The sequence below is a fragment of the Hibiscus syriacus genome, unplaced genomic scaffold, assembly GCF_006381635.1.
Source record: "Hibiscus syriacus cultivar Baekdansim isolate YM2019G1 unplaced genomic scaffold, ASM638163v2 tig00110065_pilon, whole genome shotgun sequence".
Classification (NCBI taxonomy): domain Eukaryota; kingdom Viridiplantae; phylum Streptophyta; class Magnoliopsida; order Malvales; family Malvaceae; genus Hibiscus; species Hibiscus syriacus.
The window spans coordinates 1,742,122-1,764,672 of NW_024062585.1; the positions used below are offsets into that span (position 1 = coordinate 1,742,122).

The 22,551-nt window shown below is 37.7% G+C and overlaps 2 protein-coding genes across 2 annotated transcripts; both read right to left on the minus strand.

Annotated features, from left to right (window-relative positions):
• Window positions 1-3,438: 3,438 nt before the first annotated feature.
• On the minus strand, window positions 3,439-7,241 carry LOC120214569. The gene is made up of 4 exons (XM_039212437.1): window positions 7,075-7,241; window positions 5,965-6,754; window positions 4,252-5,859; window positions 3,439-3,726 (listed from the first exon to the last, which is right to left on the minus strand). The coding sequence occupies exons 1-4, from the start codon at window positions 7,239-7,241 to the stop codon at window positions 3,439-3,441; spliced, it is 2,853 nt and encodes a 950-aa protein (XP_039068368.1).
• A 7,882-nt stretch (window positions 7,242-15,123) lies between these two features.
• LOC120214517 (fructose-bisphosphate aldolase 8, cytosolic) lies at window positions 15,124-17,243 on the minus strand. The gene is made up of 3 exons (XM_039212406.1): window positions 17,135-17,243; window positions 16,205-16,432; window positions 15,124-16,107 (listed from the first exon to the last, which is right to left on the minus strand). The coding sequence occupies exons 1-3, from the start codon at window positions 17,160-17,162 to the stop codon at window positions 15,287-15,289; spliced, it is 1,077 nt and encodes a 358-aa protein (XP_039068337.1). The 5' UTR covers window positions 17,163-17,243; the 3' UTR covers window positions 15,124-15,286.
• Window positions 17,244-22,551: the final 5,308 nt, after the last annotated feature.

The following is a 22,551-nucleotide window of genomic DNA, read 5'->3' on the forward strand; positions in this document are numbered from 1 at the left end:
GAAGTTCGCACTATAGTTCGATATGTATACAAAGCAAAGGGTAATTTGTCGTGCCAATCTCTATAAGTATCAGTGGTCTTTGTAATGATCCTCTTAATATTTTTATTTGCTGCTTCCACTGCTCCATTCATCTTTAGACGGTAAGTCACTGAATTAGAATATTTTATCTTGAACTGAGCACAAAGTTCTACCATCATTGTGTTATTCATATTGGTGGCGTTATCTGTGATGATTCTTTCTGGAAGCCCATACCGACAAATTATCTCTTTCTTTATAAATTTACAAACTGTAGATCTCTTGATATTGGCATATGAGGCGGCCTCAACCCACTTAGTGAAGTAATCAATTGCCACAAGTATGAAGCGATGTCCATTCGAATCCTTTGGTGTAATTACCCCAATGACATCCATACCCCACATAGAAAACGGCCATGGTGCAGTCATCACGTGCAAAGGTGACTAAGGTGTATGGATCTTATCTCCATAGATTTGACATTTGTGACATCTTCTTGCGTAATCAACACAGTCTGAATGCATAGTGGCCCAATAGTATCCGTATCTCATGATCTTCTTGGCCATAGAAAGCCCATTTGCATGTGTTCCACATATCCCTTCATGCACCTCTTCAAGTATACTTCTTGCTTCTCGGGCATCCACGCATCTCATCAAAACTTGATCACTACCCCTTCTGTACGAAACTTCCCCATCCAAGATATATCTAGCAGCCATTCTCAGACGCCTGTTGTGGGTAAGTTTGATGCTTGATGTATTGCAAGATGTCATAATACCATGGACGACCATCTACCTCTTCTTCTAGGCTATAACAGTGTGCCGTGGTTTTATATATTTGTATTTTAATTGGTGTCATGTCAGCTTTTCTATTTGCTTGAAACATTGCAGCTAGTGTGGCCAAAGCATCTGTCATTTGATTATCTTCTCTAGGGAGATAATTGAAAGTGACATCTTCAAATTCTTTTACCAATTCAAGGATCAATCTTTTGTATTCCACTAACTTCGGATCTCTTGTCTCCCATTCTCCACGCAATTGGTACACCACCAGTGAGGAATCTCCATATACTTTGAGCTCTTTAATTTTTCTTTCCATGGCCGCTCTTAACCCCATGGCACAAGCCTCATATTCTGACATATTATTGGTGCAAAAGAACTCCAATCTGCTTGTAAAAGGATAGTATACATCTTCCGGGGAAATTAGTACAGCTCCAATTCCTCGTCCTAAAGCATTGGATGCCCCATCAAAATATAACCTCCAAGACTTATCATTTGAAACTGTTTCATCCTCGGTTGTGACGCACATCAGATCTTTGTCAGGAAAATTAAAGTTTAAGGACTCATAATCATCCGAGGCATGACTTGCAAGAAAATCTGCTATGACACTCCCTTTGACCGCTTTTTTGTTTACATACACAATGTCAAATTCTGATAACAACATCTGCCACCTAGCCAATCTACCAGTTAGAGCCGGTGATTCCATCAAATATTTCAATGGGTCAAGTTTGGATATCAACCAGGTAGTATGGTACAACATGTATTGCCTGAGCCTTCTGGTAGCCCATACCAAAGCACAACATAACTTTTGAATTGGCGGATATCGGATCTCACAATCTGTGAACTTTTTGCTTAAATAATAGATGGCTCTCTCTTTCCTTCTAGATTCATCGTGCTGTCCTAACACACACCCCATCGAATTCTCAAATACCGTTAGGTAAAGGATTAATGGTTTACCAGGGACTGGTGATACCAGAATTGGAGCATTAGACAAATATTTCTTGATTATCTCTAAAGTATTTTGGCACTCGTCATTCCAAACTTCGGGGTTGTTCTTTCGAAGCAACTTGAAAATTGGGTCGCATTTCTCAGTTAATTGCGAAATGAATCGAGATATATAATTTAACCTTCCCAGAAAACCTCGAACTTCTTTTTGTGTACGAGGTGGCGGAAGATCTTGAATGGCCTTTACTTTGTCCGGATCGATCTCAATTCCTCTTTGACTAACCACAAAGCCTAAGAGTTTCCCTGACATTACCCCAAAGGTACATTTAGTTGGATTGAGTTTCAATTGATATTTTCTCAATCTTTGGAAAAGTTTCTTCAAGTTTTGAATGTGTTCTTCTTCAGTCTTGGATTTGGCAATCATGTCATCTACGTACACTTCAATCTCTTTGTGCATCATATCGTGGAAAAGAGTCACCATAGCTCTTTGGTAAGTTGCCCCAGCATTTTTCAAACCAAATGGCATCACTTTATAGCAAAATATGCCCCACATAGTCACAAATGTGGTTTTTCCATGTCTTCAGTGTTCATTTTGATTTGGTTATAGCCAGAGAAGCCATCCATAAAAGAAAACCACGAATGCCCAGCAGTGTTATCCACTAGAGTATCTATATGAGGCAATGGAAAATTGTCTTTTGGGCTTGCTCTGTTGAGATCTCTATAATCCACACACATGCGAACTATTCCATTTTTCTTTGGCACGGGGACTATGTTAGCGACCCATTCCAGATATTTTGATGCCTGAAGAAACCCTACATCAATCTATTTTATCACTTCCTCTTTAATTTTTAACAGCATTTTTAGCCTCATTCTTCTGAGCTTTTGCTGAACTGGCTTACACTCAGGCTTTATTGGAAGCTTGTGCACCACTATGTTTGTACTCAACCCTGGCATATCTTGGTAAGACCACGCAAAGATGTCTTTGAATTCTCGGAGCATATCTATTAGGTCTCGTCTTATTTCAACTGAAAGTGCACTGCTGATTTTTACTTCTCTATTTTCATCATCAGTTCCCAAGTTTATAATCTCAGTCTCCTCCTGGTGAGGTAAGATCTGCTTGTCCTCATTTTCCACCAGTCTTACTAGTTCGTTAGGAACATCACATTCTACCTCATCCTGACACTCATTGATTTCTTCCAGACATATGGGTCGCTCAAAGTTTATCTCAGGATTAAATTTAGAAACATTCATGCTATTGATATTGTGACACCTGCAAATGGAAAAAATTGAATCGAATATATATTTGGGAGGAGAGACAAAATTTATGAAATGAATGTAAAGAATGAAGAACAAAGAATGAAGAATGAAAATGTAAATAATGATGGCCATTTGAGAAACAAAAATATGTCTTTCATTGAAAGCAAGTAGAGTTAACATAGCTGCCCTTACAAAAAGATTCCTTAATACTCGCGGGCACAAGTATAAGGATTAGTTCTGGGTATTACTCTGAATTAATCTTAACAACTACAGGGAGATCCTCTGCAGTCCAATTTTTCAACGTTTCTCCTGGGAAGCAAGGACGAATTCTAGCCAAATATTTTCCCGCTTTATCGTCCCCAGTTATCATGTTGATGACCAAACCCTCCATGGCTTCGTCAAACAAGTCTTTGTCTTTCATCTGCTTTCCTTCATCAGTTGCTCTGGCTAACTATTGCTCCATATCGTTCACTCCTCCAAACTTGAATGAGCTCTTTAAGGGAGGGAAAAACATACGATCCCACGGAATGTCCTCTCTTTTCAGTCTAGCTCTTCTTACTTCACATCTCCTCTTTAATTCTTTCTTTCTTTGCTGAGAATCAGGCTCAAACCCAAGCCCAAAGCGGTCGCTCTTTATCATAACAAATTTGGGATGTAAAGTCCCCTGCAAGCATCTATCGAGACCCTTTCCAATTTTAGCTCTTTTTTCTAGAGTCTCTCGCACAGTCATCTTAGTGCACTAAGATAAATGCGGGTGAGGAATCTTGTTTCCTTCAGCAATGAAAGTAGCGTTGACAAATTCTAAGGCTCTGAAGGAACACTCTAGGGCATTCTCATTGGTCTTAATGTAAGGGGTGTCAGTCGTCACGGAAGCAATGATCTCTTCCTCTGCCCCAATACTGATTAACTGGCCATCTGTCACAAATTTCAATTTCTGATGCAATGACGAAGGGACTGCCCCTGCAGAATGAATCCATGGTCTCCCAAGCAAACAGTTATATGATGGGTTGATATCCATTACCACAAAATCAATATTGTAAACAGTTGATCCAATCAATAATGGTACCTCCATCTTTCCAAGGACATCCCACTGGGTTCCATCAAAGGCTCTAACAACATTTTGGTAGGCCCTCATATGTGAGTTGTCCACTGGTAATCTTCGTAATGTGACCATAGGCATAACATTGAGTGCCGACCCATTGTCAATCAAAACACCTGGTAAGACATGACCATGGCAGTGGGTTGTGATATTGAGGGCTTTTACCGATCTCATTCCACCATCAGTGAATGTTATATAATTGTCTGCAGCTATATGCCCCACAATTCGATCCAACTTGTTCACTGTTATATCCTCATGCACAAATGTTTGATTGAGCACTCTAAGTAGAGCATTCCGATGTACTTCTGAATTCATTAACAGATCCAGAATTGAAATTCGTGCTTGTTGCTTATGTAGCTGCTCTACTACACTATACTCACTATGTTTTAAGAATTTCAAGAATTCTTGTGCTTGTGCTTCAGTTACCGACTCATTGATTAGTGGTAGGGGCTCATCATTAAATATCCTTTGCGGTACCACTGCAGCTTTTCCTTTTAATTTCCCCTTGTTTGCTTCTTTTGATGTTTCAGGAGAGTAACACCTTCCACTTTTTGTAAAGTGCCCTACTTCACTCACTATTTCATTCTTCAAGCTGCTTCCTGGTGTTTTATCATTTTCTTCAGCTACTTTTGTTTCCTCTAGCGAACCAGATCCCCTTATCATTGAAACATTGGCAGTGTAGTTCCAAGGTACCTTGTGGGTATCTTTAAACGGAAATGGTGAAGGGGCCGTGATAACAACTTTTGGCTTCACTGACGTGGAATTCATCGCAGATGGTCTCACAGTGATGACCACATGCTTATTTGTTTTATGCATTGGCTTGGAATTTTCGGTTGTGCAGACATCTTCTCCTCTTTTTTCCTCATCTTTCTCAAAGAATTCTATTTCCTTGTTGTCCATCAACTTTTGTAGTAACCCCCTAAATTTAGGGCAAAGTTGAATTTTATGTCCTTCTTCTTGGTGATATTCACAATAATTTTCACATTCATTGGGCTTTGGTTTAGGATCTTGTTGAACCATGCCGACATGATAAAGTTGTTGGAAAACCCAAATGAAGGGAGATTTGATTTCATCAACATCTGTCTTCGTTTTTTTCCTATTCTCCTCATGGACTGCGTTCACACCTTTACCTCCATGATTCGGTAGTGGGTGTGTCGATACATCAGGTGAATCAAATTGCAATCCCCCATTATTAATCAGATTTTGCACAACTTTTTTGAAGGCCAAACAGTTCTCAATAGAGTGACCAGTAATTCCATCGTGGTAATCACAATGTGCATTTACGTCATACCAATGAGGGTACGGTGGTTGCAGAGGAGTCAAACGATAAGGGCGCACCACATCCGCCTTTAATAACAAGGCGTATATCTCAGAGTAGGGTACTGGTAGTGGTGTGAAGGACATTCTCTCATTCTCCTTGCGAGGTCCCTTGGAATCATTTCTGGCGGTGCTCGTGTCATTCCTTTCATCCATTGGTTGGGTTATTGTGACACTTTTTGAAGTATTCTTGTTGTATACATTTGCATTATTAACTTCGTTTTCTTTTTTCCGGTATACTAGTTTTTTTGAACTGGACCCATCAACTGCCTCGATCTTGCCACTCTTTATAGCGTTCTCGATGAGCTCCCCTGAGATAACTAGATCAGCAAAGTTTTTGGTGGCATTTCCAAGTAAATGCCCTAAGTACGGAGCCTTCAAGGTGTTGATAAAAATTACAGTAGCTTCTTTTTCAAGTAAAGGGGGTTGGACCTGTGCGGCTACGTCACGCCACCTCTGGGCATATTGTCGGAAAGTCTCATTATTTTTCTTTTCCATATTCTGAAGAGTCCACTGATCAGGAACCATATCTGTGACATGGCGATACTGTTCTAGGAATGCCTTTGCCAAGTCTCTCCATGATTTAATGTGAGCCCTAGTTAATTGGTTGTACCATTTGGCGGCAGATCCTTTCAGACTGTCTTGAAAACAGTGAATCAGTAGCTTTTCGTCTTGCACATGGCCGGCCATCCTTCGGCAAAACATGGTGATATGAGATGAAGGGCATGTGGTACCATCGTATTTTTCAAATTCGGGAACCTTGAACTTCATAGGGATGATCAAGTCTGGGACCAAATTCAGCTCTCTAGCGTCAAACCCATAGAATGATTCAACCACTTCTACCGATTTTACCCTTTCTTCCAAATTCTTCAACTGATGAGTTATTTCTTCATTGGCTTTCTCCTTTTCGGCTAACTCATTTAGATCTGGGATTAGGTGCTCAGTACTAAATTCTCCTAGCCTTACTCCTGGAACAGACTGATAGCTATTTGGGAATGTGGATCCTATTTGTTGTTGTTGATTCTCATTGCTGACATATGCATGAGATCGAGCTTCTTGAGGTATCGAAGAACGAGCAGAGATGTGTATAGGTGTGAAACCAAGAGGAGGACCAGATTCTGTTGTGATCCCTGGAGGGGGTATGGAATCTTGGTTAGAGGAGGTGGGATTTCCAGCATGACTCTTTTCAGCATGTTTCTTGAATAGGTCCTCTAATTTCTGCAGCATATTCAGTTGTGAACTGGCAATATTGGCCTCAATCTTTTCAAATTTACTTCTCATTTCTGCCTGCATATCTTTCTGCTCTTGCTCGAGACGGTCCAATTTGTCGTCCATCTTCTTACTCACTTTCCTGGTATAGTAAGAATGTTGTGTTTCTTTGTTGCTAACAGGGGCCAGGGTAGCTGCGATTGGAAACCTTATCGTATTATTTTGGTGCTTTTAATTAATGAATGCATGTCTTAATGCGAAATATTTAAAATTCATACATAAATAAATACAAATGAAGAATGAATGTATGCAAGAGGTATTGATCCAAAAAAGTTAATTGTCATAGAACAACTTCCATTATAACAAAAAGTTTTCATTACATAATAGTTCACTTCTACAGATACGGCTTAGTTCAACATCCATTGCAACAAAAAGTTTCATTACATAATAGTTCACAGATACGGCCTAGCTCTTCTATTAAGCTCAACAATTTCACTAATCATCCACAACATCTTCTTCCCACACTTAGAAACCGGATTGATGTGGTGCTCGATGACCTTTGCTTCTACAGCTAGTTCTCCAATGTATCTGGTAACTTCACTCATCTTTATTATGGCATCGGCTACCATGTTGCTTCTGGCTGCATTTTGTTCTTCATAGAAATCATTTGATTTTTGCCACTATTCAGTAGTTCCTTGAAGATTTCGCTCTAGCTCATTAATTCGTACATGACAACTCTGCAGTGCACTTTCCAGATGTTGAATTCGCTTTCGCAGCAAGGCATTCTCTTCAAGACTTTCCTGAAGATCACTCGGTCCCCAGAGAACATTTTCTTGGAACAAGGATTCTTCGAGTTGTAGGATGTAATCACTGAATTCTTTGTTTTTAGCCCGACACTGAGCCAGATCCTCTTCAAGTCTTGTATGTCTTTCCTGCATCCTTCGATTGAGACTTCGTACTTCTGTATTTTTGTCTCCACACCTTTTTATCCAGCCGTTGGTTGTCTCTTGCCTTGCTTCAAGCGTAGTATTGAAGTGTTGCTTTTCCAATTCCCATCTCTTCCTTTCAGTATCAAATTCTTCGATTCTTTGTCCTCTATCATCAAGTTCGACAAGCATGTTATTCATTTCGGCTTCAAATCCTCTAAACATGATGGTCTTCTCAGCCTTGAACCCCTCAAGAATGTTATTCTTTTTGTCTTCCAGTTCTTTGACACGATCTTTCTCCCTTTATAATTCTTTCATAGCTTCGCGATTCTCAGATTTATATTTTATGATCCGCTCCCTCTTATCAAGCTCAAGCTCTTCTATTTTTTGCTTCCCTTTCTCTAAGCTCTTGAGTAGACGATCGTTTCTTGCCTTTATATTTTTGACTCGATGTTTCTCTTCGTTTAACTCTTTGGTTAATTGTGCTGACGTTCTGCTTGACCCAACTGTGGACCTAGATTTTTGCAGCTTGTAGTAATCCTTCTTCAGATCTTTTAAATCCGATTCTATTTTTTCTTTTCTCACTTTTAGCATTGCAAATTGTGCAGCATGAAAGTCAGCATCGATACTCAATATGTATTTGTCTTGTCGCATCTGTTCCAGTTCTTTTGACCAACCTTCTTTCTCGGCCTCGAACTCCGTTCTCAAGATCTCTACCTCTGATGGGACTATCTGAATTCTTTCTTCCATAGATATATCCTCATTTTGGTCAGGTAGAGGAATATTTTCATTCTTTCTAGCATACCTCCACTCCTCATAATCTGGCGTCAACATCACTTTGGCTGCCTCAGCTCTAGTACGGAAAGTCTTTTTCCATGCTCTAACTGCCTCATGGATGTTCTTCTTATAATTTTTTCCGTGAAACACGAATTCAGATGAGTGCAATCTAGCAGTGACTGGGACAAATTGACGGCCATCATATTGCCTCAAAACCAAAAGGGGTGCGTACCCAATTCCTCCCCACAAACCAAGCAGCATCACCCAATTGTAGTCACCACATTTATAGAGGAGTTCACTTTGTATTTGCCAAGGGGCGCGCCAAACAATGTCCTTGTCTCGCATATTTCTAAAGGCATCTATCCACATATCTTTAGTGACTCCTTTTGGCCAATCTTGCTCGAGGAATTCTCTCAAAGGCGAGTAGTTGGTACTAAAACGATGATATGAAATCTTTTCAATTTTCCAAAAATGACTACGTATCCAGACATATAGTAGTTGTGCGCACCCTGAAAATCGACCACCTCCAAGCCTTCGACAAGCATTCAAGGATCAGAAGGTCTCTGCTAAAATCACAGGAGCAGGGTTGATCTGTTTTGGTAATTGTTCAAATAAATCCACAACTGCAGCCTCAATATATCCCAAGGCCTTCGGGAAGATGACTAAGCCATAAATACCCAGTGCAAAAAGATCAAATCGAATTTTCTCGTCAGGATGACTTTGAATAATTTCTTTAATAGAAGTCCAAGAAATACCTTCGCTTTCGCCTTTTTGTTTGGTACGAGCAACCACCCATTCCTCGCGCACTCCCGCAATTTTTGCTAATTTGATTCTGAAGGGTTGAGTTCTGATGGACTTGGAATAAATCCGATTCTCTTGAGCCTCTTCTATGTGCAACAAAGCAATATATTCTTCGATGGTAGGAACCATATCTTCTTGATTGAAAGTGAAGCAGTTGTAACCTGGATTCCAAAATTGAATCAAGGCTCGGAGCAGCTCATCCTCTATGTCAACATACAACAGATAGGAAATGTCCCCATAACACTGGTAAAACTGCAGTTTCTTACTTGATTCCCATTTTTCCCAAATGTCTCGTAAGTCTTGGACGTCATTTCTTTTAAGAGAAATAGGAGCATAACCCAATAATTCTGACACATGATCGGCTTCCAAACTGTCCCCTTCTTGTCTTTGTAGTGCTTCAGTCCACTGTCATACCTCGGAGTTTTGAACAATTTGACTCGAATACTTTTCGTCCATTACTGAAAGCTTTCCAATTTGATGATTAACTAAAGATCAACACCCTCAATCTTGAATGATGCAATGCAAATATCAAAAATGAAAGGAAACAAGAAAATGAAACAAGTTAGTACATGTAATGAGTTAATAAAATTTTGGAAAGAAAAAAAAACCTACCCATCATGATAGCTACCCAAACATACTTTTTAATAAATAACAATCCTACCCAATCATGTTTTCTAACCCATATACTTAAAATAATAAGATAAACCTTAAACCGCATAATTTTCTAATTCACATGCATTTATAAAAATAAATTTAAAAAAGGTTAGAGTTCATTTCTCCTTTGTGTACACTTATTTGGGTACCTATGGACAAAGTTTCGGCTTGGTCTTAAATCGGGTGGGTTTCTATGGTTTATTATATGCATAGTTTCGGTTCTAAGAGTAAAGGTACTCGAATTGTCCTTGTTGGTGCCACCTTGGGCGAGCCAGACCCTCAATCCTCACCCATTATAGGCTTAAGCGGATCGAGTTCAATTCGAGGGGGCACATTTCCCTATGCCTGACACAGAGAATAAATTCTCACGAAGACATAGGATATATGTACCCCGGAAGCTAATTGCTAGGTCTGACACGGAGAATAAATTCTCACGAAGACGTCGCTTTCACTCCCACTTAAAAGGAAGAGCTCGTGTATATAGCTTATGTTATGCAATGCAAGTGTTGTGTGTGAGGAGAAATTATCAAACCTTTGACAAACAACGACACAAAAATGAACTAAAGCGAATCTGAGACTTTAACATCTGAAAATTAATCAAATACACTCATTAGTATACAAAGATATTAAATAACAATTGAAAGGAATCTAAGGAATCGTAAATTAAATATAACCGAATTCTCAATTTCTAACTATAGACACCATATATAATCGATTTAAGGCTTGAGCCTCTAATGTCCCCAGCGGAGTCGCCAAGCTGTCGTAACCGATTTCCGGCGATACGACGTGTCTCGACTCATTTCGTGAAAACTCGGTTTTGTAAAAGAAATGTTTCAGAGTCGCCATCGACCTTTTGGGTTAGGTAGGCCGAATACCCAAAAATCTTCTTTTAAAAGAGTTTTTTTAAGAAAAACATCATTTTAAAAGATGCACGATCCACGTATAACCAGAAATTCATTTTTAGTAAAAAAAAGTTCGGGGGTCGATTACGTATGGGGAAGGATTAGCACCCCCACAACGCCCAAAATTGGTACCCATCGATTATATATTGTCTCTAAATAGTAGAAATCTAAGAATTCGAATATATATTTAGATCACGATTCCATTATTCCTAATTCAACCATACAAATATTATATAACAAAAATTCTAAGGAAAAATATAAAATATTCTCTTATTTCCAATTGAAGAGAAAATACTCCCTAAATACTTTAGGACGAATCTTTCTCTTCCCAACTGAAATAAAAAGAATATAATAATTTTTCCTAAGGATTCCATATAAAAAAAATTATTCTACCAAAGAAAGAAATTAAATTTATTAATTCGAATATTATTAGAAAAGATAAGGGATATTCGATAATTTAAAAACACCGAGACTTAATCTCTAATAAAATTAGCAAATTGTCTCGATAAATTTAAAATAATGAATATTTCCTTTTCCCTTCAAAATTAATTAATTTTAAATGCAATCAATTTTTTTAGGTTTTTCTAGTGGGATATTTATTTATTTTAAAATATCGGAAAATGACATCTAGTTGTTTTAAGATTGTCCCTTCTTAATATTTTAAAATACATAAATACTACCCTTAATCCAATTATATAATCGATTAAGTTATGTTAATGAGGCTTTTAAATAAAATAGAATATGATACATTGAAGCACTTAGCAAAAAAAAACACATGGATTAAAAGAACCATTTTAAATATTTTTTTTAACTTTATTTTACTTTATAAATATATACATATTTTCTAAATATTATATTAAACATAGAACATGATATTTATTCTAAAATATAATAAAAATAACATTTATACCATGCTCTACGTACAATCTTATGTACATAAAATATTGTATAATAATACAAGTAAAATAAATACCTAAAACATGCTTTAATGGTACAAATAAATAATATACACTTGGATTTATTCATAATATATTGACAAAAAATGCATAGCAAATTTGAAATCATAAATATAAATAAAACAAGCATCAAGGTATGAAACATGAAAATGTGATAATATGAACCCAAAATCATAATAATACATAAATATATAGGACTAAAATGAAATGACATAAAGATCGGTACCAAATTTCGAATACAACAAAAATACATACAACAAAGGACTAAATTAAAATAATACAAAACCAAGCATCTAATTCGTAAAACTTAGAAAATAAAAGGAAATGGTGACTAAATCGCAAACAACGCTAAAAGTAGGAGGACTTGAGACACGATTAACCCTGAAACTAATAACTAAACGTGAAACACACTAAAAAGGAGGACTTAAAGCATGGTTTACCCAAAAAACCTTAAATATCAATACCTCCCCCTCTTTCCAGAATCATTTTGCGTGGATTTGTAAACCCAAATCTCCTCTTTTCTTCCTCTTCTCTCAACCTATTCGACCACTACCCAACCGTAAACAACCGCCATAAACGGTGGTTCTTCTACCCTAACCAAAAAAACCGACGACACACTCCCCTCTCCGGTGACAACATACTTCGACTAATACCAACAACAAGGTAAATCTCAACCTTTATATCTATTTTATTTACGTTTTTTTAACACAAAACTATGAACGAACCAAGAAAAAAATATTAGCATAAGAATACCTTCACACGTTTGATTGCTGAAAAATCTAGTTGTATTGCTTTGATATTTTTTTTCTATTTTTCAGTCTGAATAACCGAGAGCCCCCTACTCTTGTTACATGGTTTGGTTCTTATAACCAATTTACATAGGTTTAGAAAACAAATAAAAATAATCCTAGCTCCACTGTGGTGTTACTGTTGTTGATGATGGTGTGCTTTTAATGCTCTGGATATTCCGGGGTTTTGTTGAGCGAGCTTGGACCGGCGGTGACGGCTGAATCATGATATCTCTATGGTTAGGATTAGGGTGAAGGTTCTGTTGGGTTTGAATTTTTGAGGTTTGGGGTTATGGGATTTAGGGGTTATGAAAAATGGTGGCTACAACTACTAAGATAAGTTGATCCGTAATTTAAAAATTTATATAAAATAATAAATATGCACTTTGTTCATAAGTACTGCATCCGCCCTGTCGAACGATCCAACATTATGTAATTACAAGGAGTCGCATCACAAAAAAGACTTTCATTTCTACTCTGAGGTATTTTTACTAAAATATACCGAAAAACGTAAAATAATATTCATTCTAGATTAATTTTCTATATAACATTAGTGTAGTAAAAACGTTTTTTTTTTCTCAAGAGTACTTTTCAAAAGACCTAGTTTTCATCTTTTTTTTCTTTCGTTGAAAAAGTTTTTTTTCTTCTTATTTGATGTGTTACTTAGCTCTTTTATTTTTTTATCGACGATAACACTGAATTTAATGTTGCTTATCGACCACCGATATTCGTTATTATTTTTTTATTTTTCTTATATTGTATCACTATTTTCTTTTATTTTTTTATTTTGAATAAGTCTGCCTGTATGACACATTTTAATGCCTTTATGGTATATTTTCTTCTGCCTTTTAGCATGTTTTTTTGTCGTTTGGTCGTTTTTTCATAATTTTTTCTAAGAGTTGATTTAACATCGATACGACTAATCAAGATGACGTTTATATGATATTTTATTGATATTTTCTATTTTGGACCATCGGATTAGATTTAGATACCTGGTTTGTGTTTGTGGATAATTTTCACGTCGCTCGAGTCTAATTTACGATTTATCGATGATCTTTCAATAGTTTGATTCCATTTTTTGGTTCGTTTATCGATGCAAAAAATATGCTTTTATATATATATATATCTTTGTTCTAGTTTCTTAGTTAGATTTTTAATCTTTTCTTGTATGATCCTTATGTAATCTTAAGTTGTTAGTTTTGTTTCAATTATTATAAAAAAAATTCTAATTATATTCTTAATTTACGATTATTATTATAAATATTCATTATAATTTAATAATATTTCTTATTTTGAAAAAATTAGTTACTTCTGTCAAAAAGGCGCATAAATCAGAACCAGACATTTTACGTTTTCAGGGTCTTTTTCCTATATGAGATGGTGGCTATGTGCTCCAATTAAAAAACTGAATCATCACGAGTGTGGCTAACGAATCACGCATCTTTCTTTAATTTTTAACGTATACTTTAACATCTACAATGAACTTTTATTCATAGATTTTAGGTTTAATATAGAAATAAGTACTTAAATTATATCAATTTTCATTTAAGTACTTAAATTATTTTTCGATCAATTTATGTGTCTAACATTACAAACGTTATCATTTTAAGTGCTCCGATCATAACGGCAATTAAAAAATCTAGTTAAGTTCCACACGTCATGTTCTGATAATTTTAAAGATTTTATTTAGAAAAACTTAAAAATGAATTATTATATTTCAAAAAATAAAAAAAATTCCCTACCCTGTTCCCTCCCTCCGGTCTCCCTCCCTCCGGTCTCCCTCCGGTCTCCCTCCCTCCCTTTCTCCATTCTCCCTCCCTCCCTTTCTCCAGTCTCCCTACCTCCCTTTCTCCCTCCCTCTCTCTTTCACCCAATGTCCCCCTCCCCTTTATTCAATTTTAACATTTGGTGACGACGGCTGGAATGATTTCAAAGGTTAGTGACAATAATTGTGTCGTCGGGTGGCTATATTGTCGGTTGAAGGTTCGATCGATGGAAACGGAAACAAACAATGATGGCCGGCATGGCTATAAGGATTGAAATAAAGGTTTTAAAAAATTTCAAGATTTTTTTAAAGATTTTTAAAATTTGGGTTTTTTTTTAAAAAAACAGAAAGAAATTATATCTTTAAGTTTCTATTTCAAATAAAACCAAACTCTAAAGTCGTACATTGTGGCCAGAGATGAACAGCTGCTTGACTGAATGAAACAGCACACCACACAATTTAGACATTTAAAGTAAAGAAATTATTATGACTTCTGCTATTAGATTAATCTTTATGTTGATATTTCAAGCTTCTAGATGGGTTTGGATATGAAGCTCAATAGACATTTACCTTTTTTTAAAAAGAAATTAATAATTCACGTGCCATGCACCTATGCTAGTATTGGTTTCTTTCGGAATAAAGGAAAACCCTAGTAATGTTATCGCTTATACCCCGATAGTACAAAAAAGTTACGGGTATGCTTATTTCAATGTCATTTAAATGATTCTAAATTAATGATATATATAACTGATCCTAAATCAAGAACTTAAATGTCATTTAATGTAACTAATTTGAAAGGGACTCAATGAAGAAAACACAAATCAATTAGAAAGTAGAAATAAAAAGGTTGGTCATTTTTGTGCCAAAATGCAGGCTCACGCAAGCAGAGAACATTGTTTTAAGCTGAAAGAAACAATAATAAAAATACCATCGACACTCAAGGAGCACAAAGTCTGCCCAAGCTTATTTGTCTGTCTGATTTCACAACCTAATTTCGGTAAGCAGCGGCACAAAACCAATAATTTAAGAAATAAACACTAAAAGCCTGATATCAATACCCAAATTCTCTCTCCTGAACATGGCACAATAAACCACAAGATTATTCCTAGTATTTGTAGTCCTTGACGTGAAGGCTTTCAGCAGCACCCTCACCAAGCTTCGCATCACCCTTATAAGTACCAAGGGTGGCCTCCGAGTTGGCCTTGCACCTAACAAGGAGAGCATCTTGTGCCTTCTTCACATTCTCCTCCTTCCCGGCCCAGGCCTTGAGAGTGCTCTGCTGAAGGGCACGCCCAAAAGAGAAGGAAAGCGACCATGGCTTCTTGGTTTGGAGCTTGTTCATGGCGTTAAGGTTAAGGGTAGCCTCTTCCTCACTTTGTCCACCAGACAAGAAGACAATAGCTGGGACTGCAGCAGGGACGGTACGCTGCAAGGCACGGACGGTGTACTCTGCAATAACCTCTGGTGCAACCTTAGGAGAGTCGGAACCTGGGGTGACCATGTTGGGTTTCAAAAGAGTACCTTCAAGCATAACATGGTGGTCATTTAGAGCCTTGTAGCAAGCAGCAAGGACACGCTCTGTCACTTCAGCACACTTTTTGATGTCGTGTGGTCCGTCAACAAGAATTTCGGGCTCAACAATTGGGACAAGGCCACACTGCTGGCAGATGGCAGCATACATGGCTAGCCCGTTGGCATTTTCTTGGATTGCAAGTTCAGATGGCTCATTGGCGCCAATCTTAAGAACAGCACGCCATTTGGCAAAGCGAGCACCGGCTTCGTAATACTTCTGGCATCGTTGTGCAAGGCCATCAAGACCCTGTGTGAAAGTTTCACCATTGGTTCCATTCAGCTCAACTGTACCCTTGTCGACCTTGATGCCAGGGAGGACACCACCTTCCTTCAAAACAACAACAAACAGTTTGCCTACACATCGCAAATCAATATCAGAAACCAATAACCTCCTATACATTATTTTTAAAAAGAATGTATTAACAATAACAATTGAGTTCTGTAATAATACCTGAAGCGGTTTTCTGGTAGAGGGTTTCCTCAAAGAGGATAACGCCACTGAGGTACTGAAGAGCTCCGGGAGCAGTGAAGAGGAGCTCACGGAGAGCTCGCCTGTTTTCTTCTACATTCTCTACATTAATGCTCGAAAGACGCTTGCCAATTGTGCCGGTGGATTCATCAGCAGCAAGGATACCCTTTCCCGGGGTGCCAATGTAGGCAGCGTTCTTAGTTAACTCATCTACAAGATTCACAAGTCAAAATAGATAACCAAGTCAACAATTTCCCATTAAAGATTTAACATACAGATCCAAAAAATTAAAAAAAAAAAAAACTGGAGCAACTTAAGAGTGAATGGACAAGTTTCAGTGATCTCAGATCCAAAATGGAAAGACCACAAAGCAAATAATTAACATTATCAACTTCATCAATCTTCCTCTCAACCCCTTAACCTTGAATCGGATGACATCATGGCCGTTTTAAACACATCTAGGACTGATAATTAGATTAAAAACTTTAAAAATCATATATTGATAATTATCGCTCAGTTTTAAAAACGGAAAAAAAGGATAGATTGTATATATAAGAAGCGCATGCATGCAGATCTACATCTTCAGAAATTAACCAAAAAAAGAAGAAAACAATTTGAACGGATTTACTTTAAATTAAAACTTACGAAAAATCTGTCACTTTTCTTTAGATTACAAATCACCGAAAAAATAAATTTAGTCAATACCCGCTCACAATCAGATCGCAACAAAAATGAAAGAAACTTCAGAAGATCCGAAAAAATCTATATATCAATCAACTAATTTTGCTAAACAGTAACGAACAAAGTATCCTCGTCAAACTAACCAAACAATTAAGAGATCACTAAGATCAATCGAAGAGATCAAGATCATAAACACAAAATCAAAGCCAAAGGAAAGTAAAGAGTAATTACCGGCGTATTTGCTAATGAAGCAAGACATGATTGATTTTCAAAGGATGAGAAGAGGTAAAAGTCTTTTCTTTATTGTTGTTGTTGTTGGGGAGGAAGGAATGGGTTAGGGTTTTTAAAAGAGAAAAGGGCTTAAGGGTAAAATGGACAGTGGGAGATAAGAGCTTCGAGATTGTCGCTATTTTTCTTTTTCATTCGTCGTCGTTTGCATGTAACGATGTACTGCCCCCTGGATCTCTTCCTCGCTTATTTGCCGCTGTTTTCTTTTCTCTTTCTTTTACTATTTTACCCCTCCCACCTATCCTATTGTTCCACGTAACATCTTCATTGGTTTTTATTTACTTATAATATAATAATAATTAGACTATTTAGACTTAATAAAACTTTGTAGTATTATTTAATAATATACACTACAAATTCATTTAAAAATTTAATAATTATTACATGTATTTATACATTAATAGAATTCCTATAGGACACGCGAATTATATGAAAAATAATAATTAAAAATTATTATGATATAGATAGAATTATATCAATAATAAGTTATAATTATTGTTTTAGATTGTTTATCAATTAAAATATAAAACTTATCTACTAATTAAAATTGAAATTTAACACTATAAATAGCATTAATCAGTTTAATATTTTAATTAAATAACGCTACAGAAATCATGAATGAACAAAAATGAAGATTGCCATTTTTTTTGTTCATAAGTATTGCAACAGCAGTAAGGATACTTAAGCTACAAATGAACCATTGCTAAAGGAGCTCTGGACGCATGCAGGCGGCCTATCCAGAGTCGTACAAGCCGAGTCACCATTGAAACCAAGCTTGGCGATGGCATCGGCATCTCTGTTTGACTCTCTACAAATATGAACAAACTCACGTTCCAGTCAAGGTGAAGGAGCTTACAGATCCTACGAACGATAGTCGGCTCATTCATCGAAGCATGGGAAGTGAGAGTGGTAGTTGCTGCCTTTCTATCAGTCATGATTTCAACGTGTCTCGCTCCCCAATTCCGGGCTAATGTGAGCCCGTCCATAATCCCCCAGAACTCGACGTGGAGGACCAAACATTTACCGATTTTCGGATGGTATCCAAGAAGCCAATTTTCAACGTTACCTCAGATAATTCCACCACTCGCTGCTACCTGAAAACTCTGAGTGACAGCACCATCGGTATACTAACGAATCCCAACATTGCAAGGATTTCTCCACCGCTGATCATCTGCTTGTCGAACCTGAGGAGCCATAGCTTCGCTCTTGGAGGTGCGAAGGGTTTTCGCCCATGATTTTGTCGATTTAGTCACTTCCCAAAAAAGTCCAAAAATCACCATTAACGATAGAATTGTTTCGCTGTTTCCATAACCTCCAAGTGATGATCCCAAACAAATGCCTCCAAAAATAATCTTGATTATCCATTTGCACAGTCACGCAGAACATGAATTGTCGTTTCCTCTTCATAACCACAAAGCGGGCAGTGAGCACTCGAAGCTATACTTGTCCTTACTCTTTCAGAGTTTGTCATCAAACGATTACGAAGAACCAACCACAAGAACTGTTTGATACGCTAGGGACCGTTGAAACTCCACGCAATATATCAGTGATTGCTTGGAGGATCACACTCCTCACTATGTAAAAGTTTATAGAATGAAGCAAAGGTGCATTTACTGGAAATTTCCCATCTTCAAGTTGGGATATCATTACCAGTATCATCCATCGGGGGGCACTGCAGTGATAAGTTGGATAACTTCACTATCTAGGAGTTGCGATAGCCTCTGAATGTCCCAACACCCGTCATTCAAATGGGAAATTTATAGTCAACAACCTTTTCATTCAAATTTATAGAGTGAAGGGGAGGCTGAATATTGGAAAGTGACTGAACATTTGTGTTGAAGTATAGTTGCATAACTACGAGCTATGTGCATGGTCAACAGTTGCAGCTAAAAGTGTACGTGTGTGTTGTATGAGTTAGCTAGTGGTTAGTTAAATTGGTTAAGGTTGTTAGAGGTTGGTTATGAGTTTGTTAAAGCTGTTGTGCAAGTCTTCTTGTATAAATATGTTGATGTACTTCTTTGATTAAATACAAGTTTAAACTCTCTTCTTAATATCTCGTTAAGTTTATTGCATGAGTTACAACATGGTATCAGATGCTGGTGATCTGGTGGCGTGGTAGAAGTCTACTCATTCTTCCTACTGAGCGTACATTGGCTATATGGCGCCTCTGGTCTCTCCACTTTTTGGTGGTGTTGTGAGTAGTTATGATTGCTTGGGAGTTGCTTCGAAAGGGTTCACCAATAAGTGGTTGAGCGTTGTTTTAGATGATCGGAATTTTCTGTTATGGAAAAAAAGTGTTGTTAACAGTGAGAAGTCATCGTCTTAAGAAGTTACTTTCTGGTTCGGTTGTTCTTCCGCCTGTGACAGTTGTGCTGGATGATGGCACGGTTGTTGAAAATGAAGATCATGAAGTCTTTATGGCTCAAGAAAGTGCCTATTCCTCATGGCTCTTGTCTACGGTTAATCCGTCCTTGCTAACACATTTAGTGGGGGCAGAAACGACTACTCAAGTATGGAATACCATAAACAAGATCTTTGCTTGTAAATCAGAACGACAGTAATGAATTTGCATTATCAACTCAAACCAGTTCATCAATGTGATCTAGGGATGCGAGTGTACATCTCTCAAGTTAAAGAAATATGTGATGCCTTAGCATCATGTGGCAGCCCAGTGTCCAATCTTGAACATATTGCCATGATCTTGAATGGCTTGTTAGTGGAGTATAGGTCGGTTGTTACTGTATTATCGGCCAGTCGTGATGCCTTGACTTTGGAAGGAGTAGTGTCTGTTTTTATTGATGTTGAGACCCAGCAGAAGAATTTTACTCGTTTTGATAATATGTCAGTTGTTACTAATGTAGCACAGGTGAAGAATACTATGGATGATAGATCTGATCGTTACACTCGACAATATCAAGTTAAGACAGAGAGGCATGTAGCCTATAATAATCAGGCTGGTTGTGGTCGAGGGCATGCCAAGGTTCAGTGTCAGTTGTGTGGCAAGAATGGCCACCTTGTTAATTGGTGTTGGTATAGGTTTGACAAATCATTTTTCGGTGTAGATGAGTCAGTTATGAGAAGTTCATTCAAGGACCGATCGCCTACAACTAACATGTGTCACTACAGTTCCACTACGTGTGCATGTGGGAGTAAACCGATTGTAAGTGCAGCTGGTCTGGATGGTCAAGATCGACTCAGACCACTTACAAACATAGCTGCAATAAGTTCTTCTTCTGCCTCGTGGTTTGTAGATTCATGAGCTACTCATCACATTACATCTGATGCCACAGAAGTTGTGGATGGTTCAGACTATATAGGGGATGGTAAGCTTACTATAGGCAATGGTATTGGTCTTTCTATTGCTAAAGTTGGTCAAGCTTCTGTTCATATTGCATCTCGTTCTTTAATGCTGAGTGATTTATTGTGTATGCCTTCAATAACTAAGAAGTTGATATTGGTGTAAAAGTTTGCTAGGGATAATAAAGTGTTTTTGGAGTTTTATACTGATCATTTTATGGTTCGGGATGAAAAGTCTGGTGTTGTGTTGCTGTGAGGAAGAGAAGCTGGTGGCTTGTATGAGTTTGGTGGTTTCCTGTCTGCTCGAGTTCGAGATGTTGAAGCAAATGTGGCTTATAATTCTAGTAGTAGTAGCTATGTACTGTGGCATGATCGATTAGGTCATCCATCTTATAAAATGTTGTTGCAAGTTTGTAAATAATGTAATGTTACCTTGCCAAGTAATATGAATAAAGAGTTACTTCCAACTTGTGTTCTATGTCATATGGGTAAAAGCCACAAGGTTCCATTTAGAGCATCCGAGACTTAATATGAACATCCATTTCAGTTAGTGTTTACTGATCTATGGGGTCTGGGTCATATTGTGTCAAATGGATTTAGCTACTATGTGTCGTTTGTAGATGCATTTTCAATACATACTTGGGTGTACTTGTTGAAAGAAAAAGGGCAGGCCGTTCGAGCGTTTCAGTTGTTTCTGTAGTTAGTTCATACATAGTTTGTTCAGTTGATTAAAGATATACAGAGTGAATGGGGAGGTGAGTTTCGTTCTCTATCAATTGTGCTTGCACAATGTGGGATTCAACATTGGGTGACATGTCCTCACATATCCCAGTAAAATAGGGTTGTTGAAAGAAAACATAGACGCTTATTTGAGATGGCATTGACACTGTTAGCTCGAGCATTTCTACATTTGAAGTTCTGGTCATTTGAAGTTGTAATAGCAACTCACTTGATTAATAGGTTGACTATTAAGGTACTTCAAGGGTTTACTCTATTTGAGAAGTTATTTGGGAAGCCTCCAACATATGATCATCTAAGGGTGTTTGGTTGTAGGTGTTTTCCTCATTTATGGTTGTTTCAGTCTTATAAGCTTGCATACAGATCACAACATGTGTGTTTTTGTGTTACAGTATGAATCATTAAGGATATCAATGCTTAGCACCTGATGGACGAGTGTATATGTCTCATCATGTAGTTTTTGATGAGCATGTATTTTCACTTACTGAAATCATGGACAAGAAGAATATGATTGATGCAGAAAACTCATGTACTAGGGCTTCACTGATGGTGGTCCCTGGTGCTCGACGTGTTTGTGGTAATTCCTCTCAGGTATTTATAGGCCGTAGTCAGGTTGTGCTGCAAGAATCTAGATGTGCACCAGTATGCAGTGGGGGAGTACCTGAGGTTGTTGAAGTTAGGGCCTCCAGAGTCGCGTGAGTCAATCTACTAAGAGTATCAGTACTGGTGCAGGTCGGGATGGTGATAGTTTGGTAGGTGTAGTGTCAGGCCAGGTAGAGCAACATTGTGAGTTGTTGGTTGATGAGTCTGTTCATGTTGGTGTGTCTAGAAAGTTTAAAGATGGTCCAGCATGTCCCTCGACTCATAATGAACATTCCATGGTCATTATTAGTAAACAAGGATTTTTTAAGACAAAAATATTTGTTACACAAGTTGAAGGGAATGGTAGTGACCCATGCACGGTTGGTCAGGCTCTTCAAGATCCGAAATAGAAAGAGGCAGTGCTTGGGTGCTTGAACCATTATCAGAAGGGCGAGCAGTGGTTGGTTGTAAGTGGTTGTTCAAGGTTAAATATAATGTCGATGGGTATGTGTTAAGGCACAAAGCTCAGCTTGTGGCAAGAGGGTATTCACAAGTACCTGATCATGACTTCAATGACACGTTCAGCCCGGTGGTAAAGACTACCATAGTGAATATTGTGTTATCAGTAGTTGTAACTCGTGGGTGGAGTTTAAGATAGGTGGATGTTAATAATGTGTTTCTTAATGGTGAGCTTAGGGAAGAAGTGTACATGGTGTAGCCACCAAGTGGCTAGTGATGGGGCT